The sequence below is a fragment of the Mauremys mutica genome, chromosome 22, assembly GCF_020497125.1.
Source record: "Mauremys mutica isolate MM-2020 ecotype Southern chromosome 22, ASM2049712v1, whole genome shotgun sequence".
NCBI classification, from domain to species: Eukaryota; Metazoa; Chordata; order Testudines; family Geoemydidae; genus Mauremys; species Mauremys mutica.
The window spans coordinates 16,142,232-16,164,865 of NC_059093.1; the positions used below are offsets into that span (position 1 = coordinate 16,142,232).

Here is a 22,634-nt window from a genome sequence, read left to right on the forward strand (position 1 = left end):
GACAGTAACTGAAGGCTTGGGTCCCATGTCACCTCCAGGCCATGTGCCACTAGCAGAGCTTATTGCAAGTCATCCTAGTGACAAGTTGCCAGAGGAGTTATGGCAGAGCCTGAGGGAATCTCAAAGTCGGTAAAAGCACCCCTCTCTCTACTGACTGCTATATGCTCAAATACTAGGCTCTTAAGCCCACCCTAGAGAGACAGCAGCATGCAGAGACCAGAGACATCACTCACGTCTTCAGCTCTAGGCACAAGCACCAAAGAAAACTGCCTAACATCTTTTTTCGACTGCTTATCCTCTGCACTTCTCCTCTAACCCTTCAGGTGCGTCGTCAAGTAAAGAAAAAGGTGTATTCTTATATCCTATGAACTAACCACGTCATCTAACTCGGCCTGCTAACACGCATTTAAAACTACAAACAGCCTTCTCTGGGATTCTACTTCATGTAAGTTACCAAGTATTAGCTAACATGGTAAGAATGCATCTCTTAGTGAAGACAAGGCTTAGATGCTCACTCACCATCATCTACGGCCCAGATTTTGCAGGATCATCCCAAATTCACCTTGGACAAGCACTGAGCTGTCCCCCCAAAATCATGACAGGCTTGGGCGGGGGAACCCCCAATGCATTCTTATGCAATGTCATCACAACAAGATGGCACTTACTGGCGTCCTTCACTTGTTGTGCGGCTGCATTATAATCATGTTTATCCTGTAGGATGAACTGAGGAGGTGAATCTCACCAGCTGATCCAGACTCGATAGGCCTCCCTCTTATCTGGCCAGAAGCGGTGTCATTTAGCTACCCCCGCCTCCAGCTCCACACGGTTCCTGAGATCGAGAGCGTGTCCCTTCCACGCTCTGTGTCTTAGTCTCAGAGCGGGGCAGCCCAAAACCATCAGGAAAGGGCAGAAGAGAAAAGGGACTTGCCCCCACTAAAACTTTAAAAAAAGACACTCACAGATGTATGTACCTTTCTTCGCGGGATATATAGTACCAGGCCATCACCAGAAAGAACGCCAGCCCTAAGATCACCTTCCATCCTATGAGAGACAGAGAACATGCTATAATGCTAGGACCATGGAGCTGTGACCACACAACATGCAGCCCGCCCATCAGCTCAATACATGGACCTTGGTTTACAACCTCTTAGCCGGATCTCAATTCACAAGGCGAAGCCCTGTGTCAAAGCCAATTTTAATTCATGTTTTGAATAAGGTTTCATGGGGCAGTTTGTCAAATGCTTTAGTGGTGTGCCGATCAGTTCTCCTCCTTCCCTCCCACCCCTAGTGTCTATGGTATAACGCCAGTTCCAAAGTAAACCACGGGAACGTACAGGGCCAGATTCACACCAGTCCTAACTAACCCTTCCCAAAAATTAACATGTGAAGAAAATGCAGACGCATTCCAAAGGAAGAGGAGATGCAATTTCTGGATCAAATTCTCTCCTTCGCTGACGTGGGTGGAGTTTTGCCCATTTACACTAGCAGGGAATTTGGCCCTCTGGCAGTGGTTTCTCATTAACCCTGCTTTCTCCAGAGCAGCAGCTGTTCCATTTTCTTGCTGTGCCTGTATGAGAATGCAACTGCTCCTTTCTTTCATTTCGTAGATTTTTTTTAAGGCCAGAAGGGACCATTATGATCCTCCTCCTGCACAACACAGGCCAGAAATTTCTCTCCCTCATTATTGCATCGAGCCCAGTTCTAGTGGTTGAGCTGGAGCAGGATTTTAGAAAAAGACATCCAATCTTTGTTTAAAGACTTCAGTATTATGGCAAACCCACCACAACCCTAGATAAGTTGCTCCAGTGGTTAATTGCTTTCCACTTAAAAGTTTGCATCTAATTTCTAGCCTGGATTTATCTCGCTTCAGCTCACAGCCCACAACAGATCTTGTTATGTCTGCTAGATTAAAGAGCTGTCTGTTAGCAGAATTTTTCTCCCCACAATGGGGAATTGCCTGAGGTGATGTTACTGGGATTTGAACTTTTGGTTCCAATGGGTCTGGCCAACCAGCAGCTCAGCCCACCAGCTCAGCACCTCCCTCCTTCTGCTGGCACCGTTAAACATCTAAGGAGCCTGCCCTTCTGCAGGGAGCAGTTGCCATTGTGTGATGCACGGTTCATGCAGCACGTTACAGCGGGTGGCGCATGCTGCGCCCTCTCTCTCTCATACAGAGATTTTACCTTTAGTTTCTTTTTGTTTTGAGATTTCTCAAACTAGAATAAAGGTCATTCAGGCTCAAAGTGCTTGTTCACTGGGTGTGTGGAAAAGCAAAATTCATAATGGCAAAGTCCAATGCATAGTCAATCACTCGGGGAAAAATAAATAAAGTTTGACAAGTCTGTATTTCAGCGCAAGATGCAGTAATACAGAAACCAACGTGTCTGCTCCATCAGTGACTGATGGGAGACTGAAAGTCCAATCCTGCAATTTAGGAGACTGAACTCCTCCATGATTTGAGGTCAACCTGTAGCTAGAATACGGGTCAAAGATATGGAACTGTTATTAAGAGCATCAGCGCTTTACGTTAAAGAAAACTGTTACGATTCATCAGGCGACTGAGTTAACTTCAATGCAAATTACTCTGACTGGGTGACTGGTTGTCAGACCAGAGACCAGACTTGGGTTGGTGCAACAGGAGAAGAAAAAGAAGCCAAATGCACAGGGAACAGCAGCACGGAGCCCAGAGTTTGCAGTGGCACATGATGCAAAAGGAAATGTCTACCCAAGCAGCATCCAGCATGCGAAACATACTAGAGAGGTGTGTGTCACACAGGAAGGTGACAGAGAGGAAGCTGTGCTCACTGGTATAATGATGAAGTGCAGAGGCCGTTAGCACCCATCAGCAGGGAGTCCCAAAAATGGCACACCTGACCAGGAAAGGCTGGGGACAGGAGCACACCGCTGAGTTATGAAAGATAAAGCAGCTGATGAAGTGTGGCTATTTGAGTCACGAGCACCGCTCCCACACAGCACTGAAGTCCTGGAGGGCGCCACTGAATAATCTCAGCCAAAGAAATTTGCATCTGAGATAAATTTATCGTTTCTGTGGAACAGACACTTCCTGCTCAGCGGCTCCTGCTCACATGTAGTGAATCAGAGCTATCTGCCAAGCCCCTTAGCTGGCCCAGACTCTCATATCCGGGTGCGGCTAGTGATATGTCCATCGCAGGCGGGGCTGTTTTATTTAGCTTTATTGGTCTTTACAACCAGACTAGACTTGATCTGCCTGCCCTGCTTAGCCCTTGCGTTCACTCATCCAGAGTCGCCTAACCAATCACAAGCTGATCCCGGCCGATGCACCTTGCCCCAGCCTGCCACAACCCCTTCCCTGGCTCAGCGTCCCCTGCCTGTCACAACAGTCTCCTCAAGTCTCTTCCCGCTGCCCTCGTGTCCACCTAAGATGGAAGGATTCACAGTATTCCCCCATCACCTTCCACCTGCCCCACTTACTACATGTTTATATTTGCCCATCACTATAACATGTAGGTACCAAATACAGGGAGTAGAAGCTCCAGCAGAGACCTCTGGGAACTACATCCTAGTCCAGTCTCATATGGGCTGTAGATTCACAGGGGGGTGTTGTCTGATTTCCCCTTCTCCAACCCCCTACCCCCACCCATATACACATATTAGCCCAGCCTAAGGAGGAGGGAGGTGGGAAAAGACAGCCAGACCAGATACAGTGACAGCTGTACATATCATGAGAACATAAGAATGGCCATAATGGGTCAGACCAAAGGTCCATCTAGCCCAGTGTCCTGTCTTCCAACAATGGCCAATGCCAGGTGCCCCAGAGGGAATTAACAGAACAGGTAATCATCCAGTGATCCAGTCCCTGCATCTGCCAGTCAGAGGTTTAGGGACACTCAGAGCATGGGGCTACATCCCTGACTATCCTGGCTAATAGCCATTGATGGAGCTATCCTCACTCTCCCACCACCCTCCTGGAGAAGACAAAAAGCTCCCTTCATCCTTCTGACCCCTTCTTTGCGCCACCTCATCATAGCGTGCACAACCCTCCACACACTGGCTGATCCTCCAGAGCCACCGTGAAGGACAGAATGAGATCACGTCCCTGAGCCCACTGGGAAGATGCTGAGTCATCCCTGAACTAGAGCCTGGTTCAACGGTCACTCCTGTGCTAGGCTCCAGCCAATCCAGGAGCCAGGAGCTGGCCTGGTGACTCTCAGGGCAGGTATATAAACTGCTTGGGAGACAGAGCTGCTCCGTTCGCCCAGCTCACTTCATGGCTTGGAACTCTCCCCTGTTCAACAGCGGGGACACACTCCACAGGCCTCAGCCTGCTCCAGCCCTGCTCTGGCTCCAGCCTGGGTCCCAGCCCTGCTCCGATCCTGCTCTTGACTCCTGATTCTGGCTCTGACCCCTGGCTCCGACCGTTGGGCCAAGCCATCCTTGCCTTGGTTTCTGACACCCACCTTGTCCCTTCCCCAGTTTGGGGGTCCCCATGGCACTACTGGTCGGTATTAGTTTTAAACACTGCTCTGTACATGAATCATCCGTGACCCTGCAAACCCATCTCAGGGAAAGAACGCAAAGAGACAAGGACTTACGGAACTTGTTGATCATTTTTATCAGCAGGTGAGGCGCCACCCGGTGGCTATTGCTCTCATCGCGGCCACTGCTGGTCACCTAGAGTGGGAAGAGGAAGACGCTTTGAGTCGTACCTGCCAGGCAGAACATCTGGTCACCCTGCACACATCCCTTCCCCGCCACGCTGCCTGGCACTGAAAGTCCTGCCTACAGGTATTCAGTGCCAGAGAAGCCCCTCCATTAGTGTGGCCTGTGTGACAGTGATGCTAGCAGTTAAGATTATATGTTAGTGATCACTCTCTCTCTCTCTCTCACACACACACACACACACACACACACAGGGGCAGATGCTGATCATATATATCATCTAGTCACACACTCAGGGATTCAGAAGTGTCTCCGTGAATTAGGAGCGTAAGTCACCGTTGCAAATGAGACGTTGGAAGATTTCTATGCAGAGAGATTACAGGTAGGTGTTTAAATTATACATGCCCTCAGTAAGAAAAAAATCGAAACCATTGAAATTTCTGTTTGAAAAAATATGTTTTGTTCCATATGAACGAAATGTATTATGTTACAGAACTAGGACTTCAGCTGTCTTACATATGAGCTTACGTTTCCAGGTACAGATCACCAACGTTATATGCCATGCAATGCTGTAGGTCAATTGTTAAGCACTTTCACAGTACTAAAAAAACCTAACTATACATATGCGCTTCTAATCCATATTCACATAGCATTATATTTATGCAGCTGCATATTATTCCATAGGGTATTGCAGATAAAGACTAATAACTGTACTTCACTTCCCATGGAATCCCTGATGCATAGTACAACTAAACATAGATTATTGGTTAGGTTCTGAGTTAAAAACATGAAGAGTCATAAGTTCAGGCTGCACAGAGAAAGTTTTCCCCATTGAAGAGCTCTATCCATGTTATCATCAAAATAAATTGGATGCAAATACTTTTCCTTGCCGTAACTTTGCAAGATGGGGTATGCATAGTGATAAGCCACCTTCATTTTCAATTCACATTTTTTTAAAATAATTCTGCACACACACACACACACGCGCGTAAAGTTAGAGACAGCGACCACCCAGACTGACAGCCGCTGGGTCTGCACCATGCACCAGATGTGCTTTGCAGCTCCTGAACCAAGTAGACAGCTGCAATGCTGACACATCACCAAGAAGCCAAGCAGATCAGGCAGGTATTAAAGCAGCACACATCATGTCGGATGCCACGTACTCGGAAAGAACCAGATTCCATTGATCCAGCCATCTACTTGGAAGGAAGCTTGGCTGGTGCTGTGTGTTTTCTAAAGACTTCTACACTCACAGTAGTCTGAGCTCCCAAATACGTCTGCTCCAGAAGCCGCCCTGCGACGCATCAGGTGACTGCAGCAGGGTGGAAGATCTCGGGAAAGGTTTGAAACCACCTTCCCGATTATCTCTTTGTGGTTAATTAAGGAAATATAATGAGCAGGCCTTCCCCGCCCATCTACAGCATGTTTACTTCTTTCAGAGCAGGTGTCTGCAAGCTGAGTGATTTTCAACAGCTCAGTCACTTGGTTTATTACTTGGGTTCCTGAACGATTCCATAATTAAGTCATGTTTCCTTGAAATCTTTAGGCTGCCGCAGATCTCTGCAGAGGCAGACACCCCTCTGGAGAAGCAGGGAAGGGTGCCAGCAAACCGGGCCAGGACATTCTTCCAAAATGACCCTGGCTCCACGCATCCGTCTTGCTGCTCTTTAGTCACTGGCCAGACAAACCGTCAGAGCGTTCTCACGTTCCTGAGCAGTCTAAAACTCTTCCAGGGCACTGGGAGCCAGTGGTTAAGCTTTCACCACTCCCTGACCACTCCAAGGTCAATGTTTATTTTGCCACACAATCCTCATTTCACTCCCCTCCCCACCCTCAGTGGTCACCATCTTGGCCAGCAAAAGTCAAACTAATCTAAAGCCACCTTTATTCCAGGGGGGGAGACACAGCTCGTTAAGAGCAATTCCGTTCCTGAGTTGCTGGGATACGCCATGAATCATTACAGGACGGAACAAATTAATTTCATAACCATGCGGTTCCTCAGAGCCGTAACACGCCCTGGGACTTATTCCTTCGCTAAGTGAATGTAAGTGCTGGGGAACAGGTGCCAAAAGAACAGGCTTAGAGAGGCTTTGTTCTTCTGTTTATCCCTGCATTGCCCTGTCAACGTGTCTTATCCCGGATCTAGAACCACCATATGCAGGGGAAGAGGGTACTTCACTTGCCAGGACTTAATCAATTGGGGTGCTGTGACTATTGCCTGTCACCAATATTGCCTCATTGTTTCTATGTTCTCCCCTGCCTGCCTGTATTCAGCCATTCTCTCCTGCCTTGTACTTAAATCGTAATCTTTCTGGGGCAGGGCCTGGATCTTTGCCCTGTGTTCAAGAATCGCAGCGTTTAAGACCAGAAGTGATCACTAGATCATCTTGTCTGACCTCCTGTATTTCACAGGCCATCATCAGCTCCAGACAGTCTCTGCAGATAAATATGCCCTGGAGGAAGTTTCCGTCTTCACACCCACCTTGGACAGGAGTTTAACGCCAGCAATTGTCTCCGTCTGACTCTCCCTACTCCCTACCTACCTGGATTCCAAGGCCAAAAGGGACCATTGTAGCCATATAAGTCTGATAAAAGGCTACACTGCTCCACCAGGATTGGAACCCACGCCCTCCAGTATCAAAGGCTACAGCCTTACCCCTGTGCCACCACACCCCCTACACCTGTGCTGCGAGGCCACTTTGCAGGTCAACATGGTGCATGCCTACCTTCTTTCCTGCCCAGATGGAGCAGACATGACTCTCTTCATAGCCCATAAGCTCCATTCTACATATCAACTGGAGGGAGCACTGCTGAGCAATGCGATACTCCACCACGGAGCTGCCCAAAACCAAGGATTTCTGGTTCCTGGGAAACGTCGATATTTTGGTTGCTTTCGTTCTACACTTTGGAATTAAACTATTTTTTCAAAATTTCCCATAAACCACAAATCTCAAAAAAAATCAAATTGTTTCGGCAACACCGACCCCGAACGAGACCTGCTCCCCAGGACCAGGGCAGCCGCTGACTGACAGTCTAGACGGTTTCACTAGGGCTGTGAACCTGACAAGAAATTTCAGTTAGCAGCTGCTGGGGCTCCTGGGGTCTGCAACTCTGGGGCAGGGAGTCTGAAAGTCCTGAGAGTCCCCAGGCTCCCTGCTGCAGATCTGGGAGTCAATCCTGATTAGAGCCGGGACTTTCAGGCACCCGGCTCCACAGCAGTGAGCCTGGAAACCCTGGCATGGCAGGGCTGCCCTGCAGCTCTGGATTCTAGGAAGGTCTGGGGTCTCCAGCCTGCCACTACCCACAAGACTAGGCTGCCCTGGAGCGGTGGACCCAGGAAGCACTGGTTCCCCAGCAGCCTGCTATGCAAGCTGGCAGCAAAGGATAGAATCCTGCTTGGCAGGCAGGTTTCTGATAGACCCAAACCATTTTCACAGGCCATTTGGAGATCAACACATGTGCATTTGCCAATGAAAAAGTTCAGAGAGGAAGTTCAGACCTGGGCCTTCTGGTTGACGTTACAACTAAGCCACCACGGACAGGAAGTGCATTTCTGGAGGGGCAGGGGTTCACTGCCAGTGAGTTTAATCTCAGCTGATTAAACTCACCGGGCATTCAGCTGTGTGCCTCTGGACCCCACCCAAAAGGGTGTGCTCTAATTACCCATAATGTCACTGCCCATCTGTCTCATTGCCCAATGAAGCCACTCAGCTGGAGGGAGTCTTTGCAGCTGGGTTGGGTGCACCCTGAGCACCAGGGTGTATCATCCACCTAAAATGCTCACCAGGTGAGGAGATCTTAAAATAATACAGAACATTGGCACTTTTCTTTGCTAGGAACTCATAGTGCTAACCAAACCCTAATTCTACCTCAGCCCATCCTCAACGGTAGGTCAGCAGGAGTGTCCCCATTTTACAGACAGGGAAAGTGAGGCATAGAAGTCAAGTGACTAGCTCTAAGTCAGTGGAAGATCTAGGGACAGAACCTGGATCCTTGCCTTCCAGCTCCATGCTTTGGTCACTAGACCAGAGTCTTCCTCTGTAATCCCAACCACCCACACACTGCACCTGCTAATCTACAGCCATGGCAAAAAATGCTTCAAAATGAAGAACGGTATCAAAAAAGATTGAGGGATGTGTGAGGTTTGTTTTGTAAGTCGCTGTGCTACACAATAACCAGTGATCGCTGAACCTCGCCATCTAGCACACTGGGTTCAACTGAACCTCTACACGTTCAGCTGCTTTGCACAACATACCTGTTACCCACACCCACCTGGGATGGAACGCTCACAAGAGCCAGGTTCAGCTTGCAAAATATCCCCTCCTCTCACAGAGGCTGGAGATGCCACCAGGCACAAACCTTTCCACGGGATTCCACCTTCCTAAGAAAACTGAGTTCATGGAGCTGTCTCAAATGTCCCGTTTCCCATTCCCCAAAAGACCCAGTAGAGTTGGGTTCTTATTGTCCCAGCCTGGTTTGTTCCCAACCCAATGCTTCCTCCACTGGATGGGATAAGGGCAGCTCCTGAAAGACAAGAACATAAAAATAGCATCCAGCTCTGCTGCACTGTAGCAGGTTTGAGATCCATGCACTCTGGGGGGCGTCCTAACCAGACCGTCACACGCCAATACATAGGACTGAAAACTTGGCTGCAGCTCAGAATGTCCAGCATGGCCGTTCAGTGGTCTACGTGAAATGAGTTTGTTGGGTCTCAATTTTGCCCCCATTTCCCACAAGCACAATTGGCAGCAGCCGGCCATCTCTGCAGATAAGTCGAGGGCTGGCTGTATCGGGGGTCTGACACCTAGGGCTGGTCCCTAGAGCAGCACAGAAGATCCTTTGCAGTATCTGCACAGCAGCTGTGCTGTGGGTAAACAGAACACTTTGGTCTCGAGGGTGGTCCCTCTGGCCCCTTCACCAGCTCTCATCTCTTTGGAAACCCTTCACAAAGAAAGAAAAGCGTAACCAAGAGAAAATCAGCACCCAATATGGACCCGCACCACACACAGACATGTGCTGTATACAAATACCTGTGTCTACAGATGACTATACTGGTGCTGCCACTGGTGAAAATCATGATTAACTCCACTGACTTCACTGGAGTGACACTGGTCTAAGCAAGAGCAGAATTAGGCCAATTTATTGAAGAAGGCGCACTCATAACTTCATTGTTTTGTTAAATTTCCCCAGCTGTAGGATTAGCATATCACCTGCTTCCCAGGGGTAGGAAGGAATTAATGGCTTGTGGGCTGGAAAGCGTTTTGTAGGTGAGAAGTGCTACACAGTAGCAATGTCAAGAATTATTGTGATTAGCAACAGGCTTGTGAAGGATTCCTGCGCTCTTTCAGGGTCTCCATCATCTGTCTTTATTTAGTCATGTCATATAAATTTGATTGATTCTTTAAAAGCAAACCTATAATCATGAATCAAGGAAATATTTAACAAGAGAGAACATTCATAGCACATAAAATAGAGAGTAAACACAATTAAACAGTAAAGCAAATGAACAAATTAACTAGAATATTGGATGAAAGGAAGCTGAAGAACACACACACAGAGCATGAAATAAGGAGTGACAATTAGTCCTTTTGTTCGTAGTGTTGCTCCAGACGTGTTGGTCCCAGGATGTGACTCACACCAAGTGGGTGAGGGAATAGCTTTTATTGGACCGACTTCCGCCGGTAAGCTTTCGTTTGACCGGAAGAAGAGCTCTGTGGAGCTCCAAAACGCTTCTCTGCCAGCAGAACTTGGGCCAATAGAAGATATTACCTCACCTACTAGAATCATACGAACATAGGACTGGTTGGGGCCTCTTGGATCATCAAATAATTGCCTTCATAAACATAGCATGCTGCACCTTAAAACCAGTCCGGTTTGTTGCCCCCACTGCTCCTCGTAGGAAGCTGTGCCAGAGCCTCTCTCCTCTGACGGTTAGAAACCTGCCTCTAATTTCCAGCATAAATTTACTCATGGCCACTTTAGCCCGATTTGTCCTTCAGCTTCAGTAGCTTTTCTGTCTCCCTGGTGTGTACCCCCAATGTACTTATAGAGAGCAATCAGATCCCCTCTGACTGTCTGCTTTGCTAGGCTAAACAAGCCCAGCTCTTAGTTTCCTCTCAGAAGATAAGCTCTCCATTCCCCTGACCAACTTAGTAGCCCTCTTCTGCGCCTGTGCTAGTTTGAATTCATCTTTCTTGAACATGGATGACCAGAACTGTAGCCAGTATTCCAGATGAGATCTCACCAGTGTCTCTTACAATGGCATTAATACGTCCCTATTTCTACTGGAAATACCTCACGGGATGCATCCTCGGAACACGTTATTTGCCTTTTTCACGGCCACATTGCATTGGTAGCTCATTGCCACCTTGTCAATACACCCATTGGAGTGGGCTCTGGACAGTGAATCTGGAGACCTGAATCTATTCCAGACCCGCTGGGGGACCTTCGGGAAGTCACATCACCCATCTGTAAAACGGGACTGATATTCTGACTTGCTTCTGTAAAGTGTTTTGACATCCATGGGTGAGAAGGGCAAAGTATTAATAACAAACAGGAGGAGAGGAACATGGAGAGCAGGCATCGGTAGAGCATCATACTGCATCTCAGTACCCATCCCTGCAGTATCCAAGCTCTTCCCAAGTAACTAATGGCTACATCTCGAGGTCCCTAGTGGACTTTACATCTTCTGCTCTTCTCCCTGTCCTGTGGAAGGAGAGGGCTAGGCTTGGGGTATACACGTTTGGGGGTGGGGGGGTCTGTCCTCTGTAGTGGGACAGCTTTGCAGAGCATCCGAATGCAGCCAGCATCAGGGTTAGTCTGAAGTCCACTGGAAGCTAATTTCACAGCCAAACCCTTTCGATTCAGAGACATTTGGCCCAATCAGTTGGGCAATCAAATGGCTTTGGGTCATTCTGTGATCTCTGTTCACAGAAGACACAGGATGCAGTTCATGTAACAGCTGTCCCACCTCCTCCCGCAGCTTGCTACACCCACATGGGCAGTCCCTTGCCCCTGTACATTGCCCCACTGATTTTTCTGGGTCTATATGGGTATTAGGGTCTGCACATGAGGATCAGAGTGCAGGATCAGGACCTTCCACTGTGAACTCTTCGGGGCAGGCGATGTCTCCTAATGTCGATACTGCATGCATGCAGATACACACAGTGCCTTGCACAATGGGGTCCTGCGTAAAGCTGGGTGAAGGTAGTTTTCCCATCCCTTAAATAGTCAAGAGTTCAATTTTTTTTACCCTCTCAAATTGGGACAAAGTCAAAATCTCAAATATTCGGGAATTAAAAAGCCAAACAAAATTTTGGCTTGGGTCCAATGAAATGCTTCATTTCAATCATTTCAAAATGTTGTGTTTTGGTGTTGCTATTGTGTGTGTGTGTGTGTCTGATTCACTGAAATTTCTGAATGAGGCATAGTTTCAAATCAGAAAAACAGAATTTTTCATTTCAAAAATATCAGAAAGAAACATTTCAACAATTTCAAAATTTTCAAGGTTTTTTTTTCAGGTCGGGAGATTCAAATCCAGCCGTTTGGTGAACAGCTTCGGTTTTGATGCATTGGGATCTTTTGACAAAAAATGACTAGTTGAAATAGAATTTCTATGGAATTGAAATTCCACGCTTGAATAATAAGAGTATAGCAGTCAGAATATACTACCAACCATCTAACCAGGATGGTGACCATGATCATGAAATGCTCATGGAAACCAGAGGGGCTACAGAAAACCGGGAACATACTACCAACCATCTAACCAGGATGGTGACTATGATCATGAAATGCTCATGGAGACCAGAGGGGCTACAGAAACAGAAAACTCAATGATAATAGGGGTTTTCAACTATCCCCATATTGACTGGGAACATGTCACCTCAGGACAGGATGCAGAGATAAAATTTCCACACACCATTAATGACTGCTTCTTGGAGCAGCTAGTCCTGGAACCCACAAGGGGAGAGGCAATTCTTGATTTAGTCCTAAGTGGAGCAGAGGTTCTGGTCCAAGAGATGAATACAGCTGAACCGCTCGGTAATAACGATCACAATGTAATTAAATTTAATACCAAAGAAACCCATCACCGTTGCATTTAACTTCAAGAAGAACTATGCAAATATGAGGAAGATAGTTAAATGAAAATTAAAAGGAACACTCACAAGAGTGTAATACCTGCAAGCTGCAGGAAAACTATTTAAAAACACCATAAGAGAGGCTCACATTAAATGTATACCCCAAATTTTAAAAAAACAGTAATAGGACCAAAAAAATGTCACCATGGCTAAACAGAGTAAAAGAGGCAGTTGGGGCAAAAAGGAATCTTTTTAAAAATTGGAAGTCAAATCCTACTGAGGAAAACAGAAAGGAGCATAAACTCTGGCAAGTCAAGCCTGTAAAAAGTATAATGAGGCAAGCCAAAAAAGAATTTGCAACTAGACACAAAAGACACAAAAACTAATAGCAAAAAAAAAAAAAGTACATCAAACAAGAAACCTGCCAAATATTCTGCAATTTCATATTTGAGTTCCTTCAGAACTCTAGGGTGAATTCCATTTGGTCCTGGTGATGTATTACTGGATGATTGGGGTACAAAAGGTGCACTCAAAGAAGACCAAACTGTTGCTGAGAAACTAAATTAATTCTTTGTGTCGGTCTTCACTGCAGAGGCTGAGAGGGAGATTCCAACACCTAAGCCATGCTTGTTAGGTGACAAATCTGAGGAACTGTCCCTGATTGAGGTGTCAGTAGAGGTGGTTTTGGAACAAATTGATAAATTAAAAAGTAATACATCACCAGGACCAAATGGAATTTACCCAAGAGTTCTGAAGGAACTCAAATATGAAATTGCAGAACGGTGGTGTGTAACCTATTGCTTAACTCAGCCTCTGTATCAGATGACTAGAGGATAGCTATGTAAAGGTTCCATAGGCGATCCTGGCAATTAGAGGCTGGTAAGCCTAATTTCAGTACTGTGGTTTAAATATATAGATATATAAATATATAGATGAACATGATATGTTGGGGAAGAGTCAACATGGCTTTTGTAAAGGGAAATCATGCCTCACCAATCTATTAGAATTCTTTGTAGGTATCAACAAGCATGTGATCCAGTGATATAGCGTACCTGGACTTTCAGAAAGCATTTGACAAGGTCCTTCACCAAAGGCTCTTAAGCAAAGTAGGTAGTCATGGGATAAGAGGGAAGGTTCTCTCATGGATTAGTAACTTGTTAAAAGTTAAGAAACAAAGGGTAGGAATAAATTATCAGTTTTCACAATGGAAAAAGCAGTAAATAGCAGGGTCACCCAAGGATCTGTACTGGGATCTGTGCTGTTCAACATATTTATAAATGATCCGGAAAAGGAGGTAAACAGTGAGGTGGCAAATTTGCAGATGATGTAAAATTACTCAAGACGGTTAAGTCCAAAGCAGACTGTGAAGAGTTACAAAGGCATCTGACAAAACTGGGTGACTGGGCAACAAAATGGCAGATGAAATTCAATTTTGATATATGAAAGTAATGCATATTGGAAAACATAATCCCAACTATGCATACAAAATGAGGAGGATCTAAATTGGCTGTCACCACTCCAGAAGGAGATCTTGGAGCCATCATGGATAGTTTTCTGAAAACATCTGCCCAATGCGAAGCAGCAGTCAAAAAGTGAACAGAATGTTAGGAACCATTAGAAAAGGAATAGATACTCACTGCCATATTATCATAATATCATTATATAAATCAGGTACGCCCACACCTTGAATACTGTGTGCCGTTCTGATGGCCCATCTCAAAAAAGATAGATTAGAAATGGAAAAGGTGCCGAGAAGGGCAACAAAAATGATTGGGGGTATGGAACAGCTTCCATATGAGGAGAGGTTAATAAGACTGGGACTGTTCAGCCTACAAAAGAGATGACTAAAGAAGATATGATCGAGGTCTAAAAAATCATGACTGGTGTGGAGAAATGAATAGGGAAGTGTTGATTACCCTTCTCATACCCCAAGAACCAGGAGTCACCCAATGAAATTATTAGGTAGAAGGTTTAAAACAAACATAAGGACCCACAACGCACAGTCAACCTGTGGAATTTGTTGCCAGGGGATGTTGTGAAGGCCACCAAAATAACTGGGCTCAAAAAACGATGAGGAGGATAGATCTATCAATGGCTATTAGCCAAGATGGTAAGAGACACAGACCCATGCTCTGGGTGGCTCTAAACCTCTGATTGCCTGAAGCTAGGAATGAATGGCACAGGGGATGGATCACTTGACGACTGCCCTGCTCTGTTCATTCCCTCTGAAGCATCTGGCACCAGCCACTGTTGGAAGACAAGATGCTGGGAGAGATGAACTGGTCTGACCCAGTGTGGCCGTTCTAATCTTCTTAAGAAAATATCCCAACAAGCTCCAGCACGGCTTCCTGAGGCAACCCTCCTGCACTGCCCTGGTACAAACACCATAACAACACTGCCCATTCTTTCGGAAGCTGCGGATTCACTGTAATATAACCTGGCCTCTCTCTTACACTTCCCACCCTGCTGCTTTTCTTCTTGATTTTGATGCCTCTCCTCCTCAAGGAAAGGAGGATATCCTGCCCAACCACTTTTTGAAACAAGAGGTTTCATATTGCATAACACCTTGGGTTACCAGCCCTGACTGCACTCCTTGCCATAAAGCAGTTTAATCTGTTTGTAACAGGTATGCAGAGCCACATATAATCCTGTTAACGCAAATCAGACAGTTAGATATATGAGTATTTCAAGAAATCAATCAGCCAAAAAAACACACAACAACTATTCAGAGACTTTCCCTCCCCAAATACACCCTCTAGTTCCCAATTAAGATGGCCAGCTAGCACTTATGTTGGATAGCATCTTCCATGGGAAGGATTCCATAAAGCAGGGCCTGGATTGTGTCCCAGAAAAGGATGCAGAAGGTGAACAAAAGCCCGCTAAGTGGGACTTCATTGATGCACAGGCCTGATGTTGATCCTCAGCTCGGGGGGCCAGTTCCAGAGGAGGCACAGCACAGTTATGCATGGGAGACAGGTAAACTGTGCCCATGTACAAGCATGTACATGAGCTCCTGCTTCAGCTGTTTATCTGGATTTGTTTAAAGAGCACCTTGAGTAATCTGATTTACGATAAGGATAACCCAGTGTGCCAGGGCAAACAACCGCTTGTTTGCCACACACTAAAATCCTGTGGGTGCAACTGACGGGCACTTCTGAGGGAAAAAAAACAACAAAAGTTAATCCTCAAAACAAAAAACCCTTCATGCGACTATGCAGCAAGAGTAATTGAATCAATGCAGAAGAACACAGCTCAGGTTTCACAGGGCCTGGTGGACTCTGGAAACTAGCCCATGTGCATATCCAAAGATCACCGGGAGGTCAATGATGATTCTTCTCTGTATTGTGGTAGCACCTACCCTACTCATAGGCCAGCAGCCCACTGTGCTAGATGCTCTACAAACAAAGCAAAAAGGTAGTCCCTGCCGCAAAGAGCTGTCAATCTAAAATCATATCATATCGTCAGGGCACTTTTCTTTATGGTCTTCTTGGGCATCTCAATTAAAAGTCTCTCTTATTTTTCAAGTCTGTAAGAAGTCTGCCTAGGCATATGTACAACCTCCCCTACTACTTCTGTGAGAAATATGCCCATTACGTTCCTCAGTACAACTGACCCCAATGAAAGACTTGGTGCCAAACCAACAGCATGCAACCAGCGGGTTAAACATACAGGCCCAGATCTGCCGCTGCCGTCATTCAAAGTAGCTCTACTGGTGGCTCAGACTCCTGCGTCAGCGGGGGCTAAGTTCAAAACTGGATGCCTTTCTGAAGCTCTGCCCTAGTGACCGCAATTGAGTAGATGATCACCATGGTGATCTGGCCTTAAAACCTATGAAAATTTATAACCATTTATCTTCTTGTGGCACAGAAGCCATGAGCTCTGCAGCTGCATTGATTCAACCAGTCCTCTTGCATCCCACACTGCAGTGCTTCAGATTGGGAAGGTACACACCATACCTGCTGCAACTCAGCCACAGTGTTGGAAACTATGAGATAGACTGCATGCACCGGCCCAGTCACAGGTGCACATCACCAGCGGCTGAGCTGTTAAGGGCACAGCTGCACTGATCTGCCAACAAGGGTGACTTTAACAAAGCAAAGCAAATTCCACCTGAGCAACGCAGCACAGCAGTCACCAGTCAACCATAGGCGCTGACTCCGTGGGTGCTCTGGGGCTGGAGCACCCACGGGAAAAAAAATGGTGGGTGCTCAGCACCCACCGGCAGCTCCCCATGGCCCTGCCCCCCCTGCTCCAGCTTACCTCCGCCTCCTCCACGAGCTCGCTGCCACGTCCTGCTTCTCCCCACTCCCTCCCAGCGCTTGCGCCGCAACACAGCTGAGTCGCGGGGCAGGGAGGAAGGGGGGAGGAGAGGGAACGCGGCATGCTGGGGGGAGAGGCAGGGCTGGGGCGGGGATTTGGGGAAGAGATCCAATAGGGGCAGGGAGAGGGGGGAGTTAGGGCGGGGACTTTGGGGGAGGGGGTGGAGTCGGGGCGGGGGCACCCACCGGCACCGAGAAAGTTGGCACCTATGTAGTCAACTGAAGGCAAAGCTAGTGCATCCGACGAAGTGGGTATTCACCCACGAAAGCTCATGCTCCAAAACGTCCGTTAGTCTATAAGGTGCCACAGGACTCTTTGCTGCTTCTAGTCAGCACAGATTCAGGTAGGCATGCGGAGCAGACATCTGAAGGGTGGAAGTGCAAAGGAGGAAGAGGAGACCTGTTTCGGGTGGGATAAAGGGGTAGAACTAGGCTGCGGGAGCACAGTAAATGGTGAAATCCTGCTCTTTGCAGAAGGGCACAAGGACTAGCTAGACGTCACCAGGCCTCTTGCACTAGCAGGAATTTCATCCAATGTCTAAATAAAAGTACTTTGGGAAAAAGGAAGAGTTATGTTTGAGAGCACGTCCAGCTAGCACCCAGAACATGGTAGGACACCACTAAAATTCGACAGCTTCAAGGAAAAAATCCCCACTAACATTAAAATGCCTGGAATTAAACAGAAGAGAGCCAGCCAATTCCTACTGCAAGGGAATCCCTCTGGATTTATGGCTCACTAGGACAATCTGTAATCCACTCACCCCCACCCTTTGGTGCTATGACTACAGGGGTGTGAACGGGCCACTTCACCTTGAATGATCCCTTTAGCGGTGACTTCTTCCCAGCCATGAAGAAGAGCTCTGTGTAAGCTCGAAAGCTTCTCTCTCTCACCAACAGAAATTGGTCCCACCCACCTTGTGTGTCTAATGTCCTGGGACCCCCATCGCTCATTGCCAAACCCATCCAACCTTAACTCTGACCCCTGAAACTTGCATAAATTAGCAAATTAGTGATTTCAAAAGGAAAACATTAAAACTTGGGAGGGGGAAAAAATCAGTCTAGCTTGAAAATAAAAACAAATAAAAAGTGTTTGCCACATCCTCATCAAACTTCTTTTTTTTCCCACCAGTTCTATTTGTAGACCCCATATTGTTAGGAGCGAATGGAGATTCTCTTCAGTGAGACAGACCTCTGCTTTGTGGAGAGGGAAGGGGATCTGACCCCCTGCAGTGCTGAGTCGGCAGGGCATGTGGCGCAGACACACCTATGACGTGCCAGCCTGTCAGCAGAGATGTTTACCAAGGCTGATTTCTACAGTAAAATAAGGGAGCAGGTAAGTGTCTGGTTATGGCTATGCAGAAAGGGCAGGGCCTGTGCATCACAAGATCAGCACAAGGATACAATATACCTAAGGGACTTATCAGCCCCACCACTTTCTGTGAGCTCCCACCCAGCCAGGAAGCAGAGCTGCCAGGGGAATGCTGCGTTTGTTGACTAAGCAATACCTTGAAGAGAGCTGCTAGGGGCAGGTATGCAAAAAGCAAATAGATTTTACTGCAAGCTTCACCCTGGCTCTGTGCTCTGGTCTCCTGAAATGGGGAGGGGAAGGGCCAGCAGACAAAGCAGGCATTAGTCTGCACCAGGAGCGCAAGCATAGGGTCCAGCTGTAACTCATGCCCTCACCCAGGAAGGGAGCATCTAGACATGTCAGCTACCACCTCTTGCACCTTCTCCAACACCCAGGCGATGTTCTGTGTAGCCCACAGCTCTAGGATTCCTACGTCCCATGGATCCTTCCATGCCACCCTCCCGTTCTGTAGTGAGCTCACAAGGGGCCCGTGTATGGCATTTAACTTGTAAGCTCCCGCATGTATTAGCTGCCTCCTCTTGGCCACTTGGGGTTTAGCTGGCAGCATTCCACTCCGCAGTCCCCATTTTAAAGGGCGTGTCGAAGGCCAAGAGTCAGCCAATCAATGGGAGCTTTACCATTGACGTCAATGAGTTCTGGATCAGGCCCACTCTAAAGACTCCCATCTCCTCCAGTGCCAGCGCTGTGCTGGGCTTCACCCCGCAAGGTGCGGAGTGCCTCTGGTGGGACGCTGGCCATCCTCCAGGGTGGAGCTCTAGGTACAGAAGGAAATAGAGTGCTGGGAAATGCAGTAGCATGGCCAGGACGTGACAGTGTGCTGCACCTTTTCATCCTCTGTTTGCACTACTCTTATTTAAAATACACTTTCCTAGCTGATAAAAATCAAACACCTTTGAGTTTTTTTAAATGCTAATAAAAACAATGCCCTACGTCAGCCTGCAGAACAACCAGGCGGGTAATTAGCTTTAAACTCATATTTTAAGTCTCTCGCAGAGGGAACGATCAGCTCGGCACTGTTCCTTACCATCCAAAACCATGCCGGTTTCATCCCTGCAGAAGGTCATGCACTGAGACACTAACACCCATCGCAAGGGTAGCTCTCTATTCCTGTGGTGCGTCCGACATATCCCTTTCCCCATCCAGGGGCCAGGTTCACCCCCTTTTAACAGGAGTTAGGGAGATGTGGGAGACCACAGTTCAAATCCCTGCTTTACCTCAGGCGGGGGGGGAATTGAACCAGGGTCTCCCACATCCCTAGGTGAGTGCTCTAAACACTTGGCTAAAAGTCCTAAGCCCATTTGTGAATCTAGCCTTTTAAACGTGCCCAGAAACACAGGATTGCTGCTCAAACAATATGTTTCCTTTCATAGAATCACAGAAGATCAGGGTTGGAAGAGACCTCAGGAGGTCATCTAGTCTCACCCCCTGCACAAAGCAGGACCAACACCAACTTTGAGCAGGGGATTCTTTGAGCCCAAACACACATTTTCAATTCACTAGAAAACTTCAGAACGTTTGGATTTGGTTCAGGTTGAATTGAACTGTTTTGCTGATTCTTCAGAACAGCCACTGAAGCTATAAATTAGTTATTCACCCAGCTCCGGTCACAGTGATTAAGCATGCTGCTCTCAGAACTTGAGCTGACAGCTCTACTGATCACAGAACAGATTCGGATAAGAAATAATGGGAAGCATTAGGCAGAGTGGAATCCAGTTTACCCTCCCCTAGCAGTGTCAGCTCCTGAAGAGCTTCTGTGGGTTAAGGAAGAGCAGATGCAAAGGGATCAGAGACAAAGCATGACAATGGGGCCCTTCTCCAACCCATAACTACAGTGTGGTCACCCCCACCCCAAGTCAAGGAAAGGAGTATTTCAGTAGCACCCTTTGGGGCTCATCCCATGGGCCCACGTGCTGGGGGTTTAAATCTGGAGCTACCTAAATCAAGAGAGTTAACAGATTTTACTGGAAGAGGTAATTTAGCCAGAGATTACCACCTTTCAGTGCAGCCTGGGATACTCCGGGGCATGAAACGACCTTCTGAAGCATTAACTACTTCACAACCACTCACCCCAACCCAGCCTGTTAATGCAGTGGACAGAGGTTCATATTAAGGAGAGGATCCCCCGCATCTAGTCTGGAGAAACACACACTTCTCACCACAAGGAGAAGGCTAGAGAGAGCACGTCTCACAATGTGACTCAAAGTGCTTTCCTCTAGCCTCATCCCACTCCCGGTCTCCCTCTCCCCATCCCTGAGCAAAATGTACCACCCTGATGGGGGCGGACCCAACTGGTGACCAGTGTCCCAAATCCACTGCAGCAGGGGTGTGCCGGGAATGGCACGTTTGGAAGGGGTTAGACAGAACGGGAGCTGAGATTTTATATACCCAGCACAGGCTGTGTTTTGCGTCAAGTGCCTGTAGAGCCAATCGGCTTTTTTACCCCTTTGCACTTGAGGAATCGCAACCATTCGGTCTTCCCCAGAGGCCGAGGGACGTCCTTAGTCACAGTAGCAGGCAGTGATAGTTTCAAAGGGCAAGTGTCGCAGACAGGCTTAGACGTGAAATCCAGCACCCCCGCGGGATCGCCATCCGTGATCCCACACTCCTCACCCACCCAGCCGACCGGGGTTGTGCAGTTGCTTTCGACACACCCCTGGCACAGGATCACAAACTAAAATCACCTCCTCACCTGCAAGGGGGAAAGCCCAGAGAATCCTCAAAACCACATGGCAACTTCACGCTGCGCTATTGTCTCAGGGGAGCTGTTGTTTGTTTCCCTCTCCCCAGAACGTCTCTCTCAGTTGGGTGGCGAAGAGGAGGGAGAAACAGATGAGGGGAAGATTTAACATTAAAATGACAGGGCCTGAAATGCTCTGGTGACCCCAAACAGCAGAGGGTTCTGCAGGAGTCCTTTCCCCACCATCCCTCATAAGAGACGGGGTGCTGCAGGAGGGCGGGTGTGGGACGCGGAAGTCGTCTGCTTTCTATACATTAGCCAAAACCTCTGCTTTCTATAATCTGGAAATTCTCACATTCTCTCTCATCTGCTTTAAATTGGGGGTTCATTCATGGGAGCGCTGGAGTGATTAAGGGCAGATCAGCTATCAGAAATGACTCCTGCACGTCACTTTAATTAAACAACACAAGATTCCGGGTCCAGACTGCGGTCTAATTTCAGATCAGAATGAGGGGACGGCAAAAGCCCTCCAGATTGCAAAGGACTGGAATTGTCCCTGCCCACACAATAATATTCCACTCAAGACACAAACCACAAAAGCAACAGCTGCTATTTTAGTAGGACCTACAAAAATATGTTTCTATGCCAAATTTAAGAGAGTGCGCGCCTTTTAATCTTTAGCAAAGTTAAAAGCTTGAAGTGACGGGGATAAGGCTTGGGCACGTGGCAAAGGTAGAGACGGAGGAGAGCAAGGGGACCAGAGAAAGCAGCTGCGGGGTGCGGCATAGAGCAGGACTGAGAGCAGAGAGTGCAGACTTTGGGGTGCATGAGCACAGAGCAAGGCTGCGGTACACATAACTGATGAATCCCCACTGAGTGCTTGTACGCAGAGCGAGGGGCAGGTGGGATGCAGAGCTAAAGAGCACTGTACACAGAGCAAAGTCAGGGTCAAACTCCAACGAGCAGCAATCCAACAAGTTGCCTGAACCAAAAAGGGTTACTGCAAATGAGATCCACCTTCCAACTGGCAGACAGGACACAGAGCAGCCCCTTGGCTGGAGAAACCCCTTCCCCACAGGGAGTTTGTGAGGAAGGAAAAGAACCTAGCAAGCCGCTGCAGGTATCTACATCTCCAGCCCCTCCAAGGTGCAAAGTACTTTGGAGGTAGGAACTTCACCTCGACCCTCTTGCTTTTCCAAATTTCAAATTGCAGTGCTCTCCGAGGGGCATGCCATGGGAATTACTGCTACATGAACACACCCACCAGAGGGGGAGGGATAGCTCAGTGGCTTGAGCCTGCTAAACCCAGGGTTGTGAGTTCAATCCTTGAGGGGGCCACTTGGGGAACTGGGGTAAAAATCTGTCTGGGGACTGGTCCTGCTTTAAGCAGCAGGTTGGACTAGATGACCTGCTGAGGTCCCTTCCAAGCCTGATATTCTATGATCAATCCTGCTGTCCTTACAGAAACAGTCCCCCTAGCTGCAATACAGCTCATCATCTGAGTAAGGCAAACCGGGGGTCAGCTGCCTTCGATTCCAGTTTCACAAATT

The 22,634-nt window shown here is 47.6% G+C and overlaps 1 protein-coding gene across 7 annotated transcripts in view; it reads right to left on the reverse strand.

Annotated features, from left to right (window-relative positions):
• The window catches only part of ST3GAL4 (ST3 beta-galactoside alpha-2,3-sialyltransferase 4), a 165,052-nt gene that overhangs the window by 18,930 nt on the left and 123,488 nt on the right, over positions 1-22,634 (reverse strand). For 6 of the 7 annotated variants that reach the window (XM_044997041.1, XM_044997035.1, XM_044997040.1 and 3 more), the window contains 2 exons: positions 4,575-4,653; positions 960-1,041 (listed from right to left, as the gene is read on the reverse strand). In XM_044997041.1, coding sequence (XP_044852976.1) covers positions 960-1,041; positions 4,575-4,590 — 98 coding nt within the window. In that variant the 5' untranslated portion in view covers positions 4,591-4,653. The remainder of the gene's footprint in view (positions 1-959; positions 1,042-4,574; positions 4,654-22,634) is intronic. The other variant, XM_044997037.1, reaches the window with a different exon arrangement.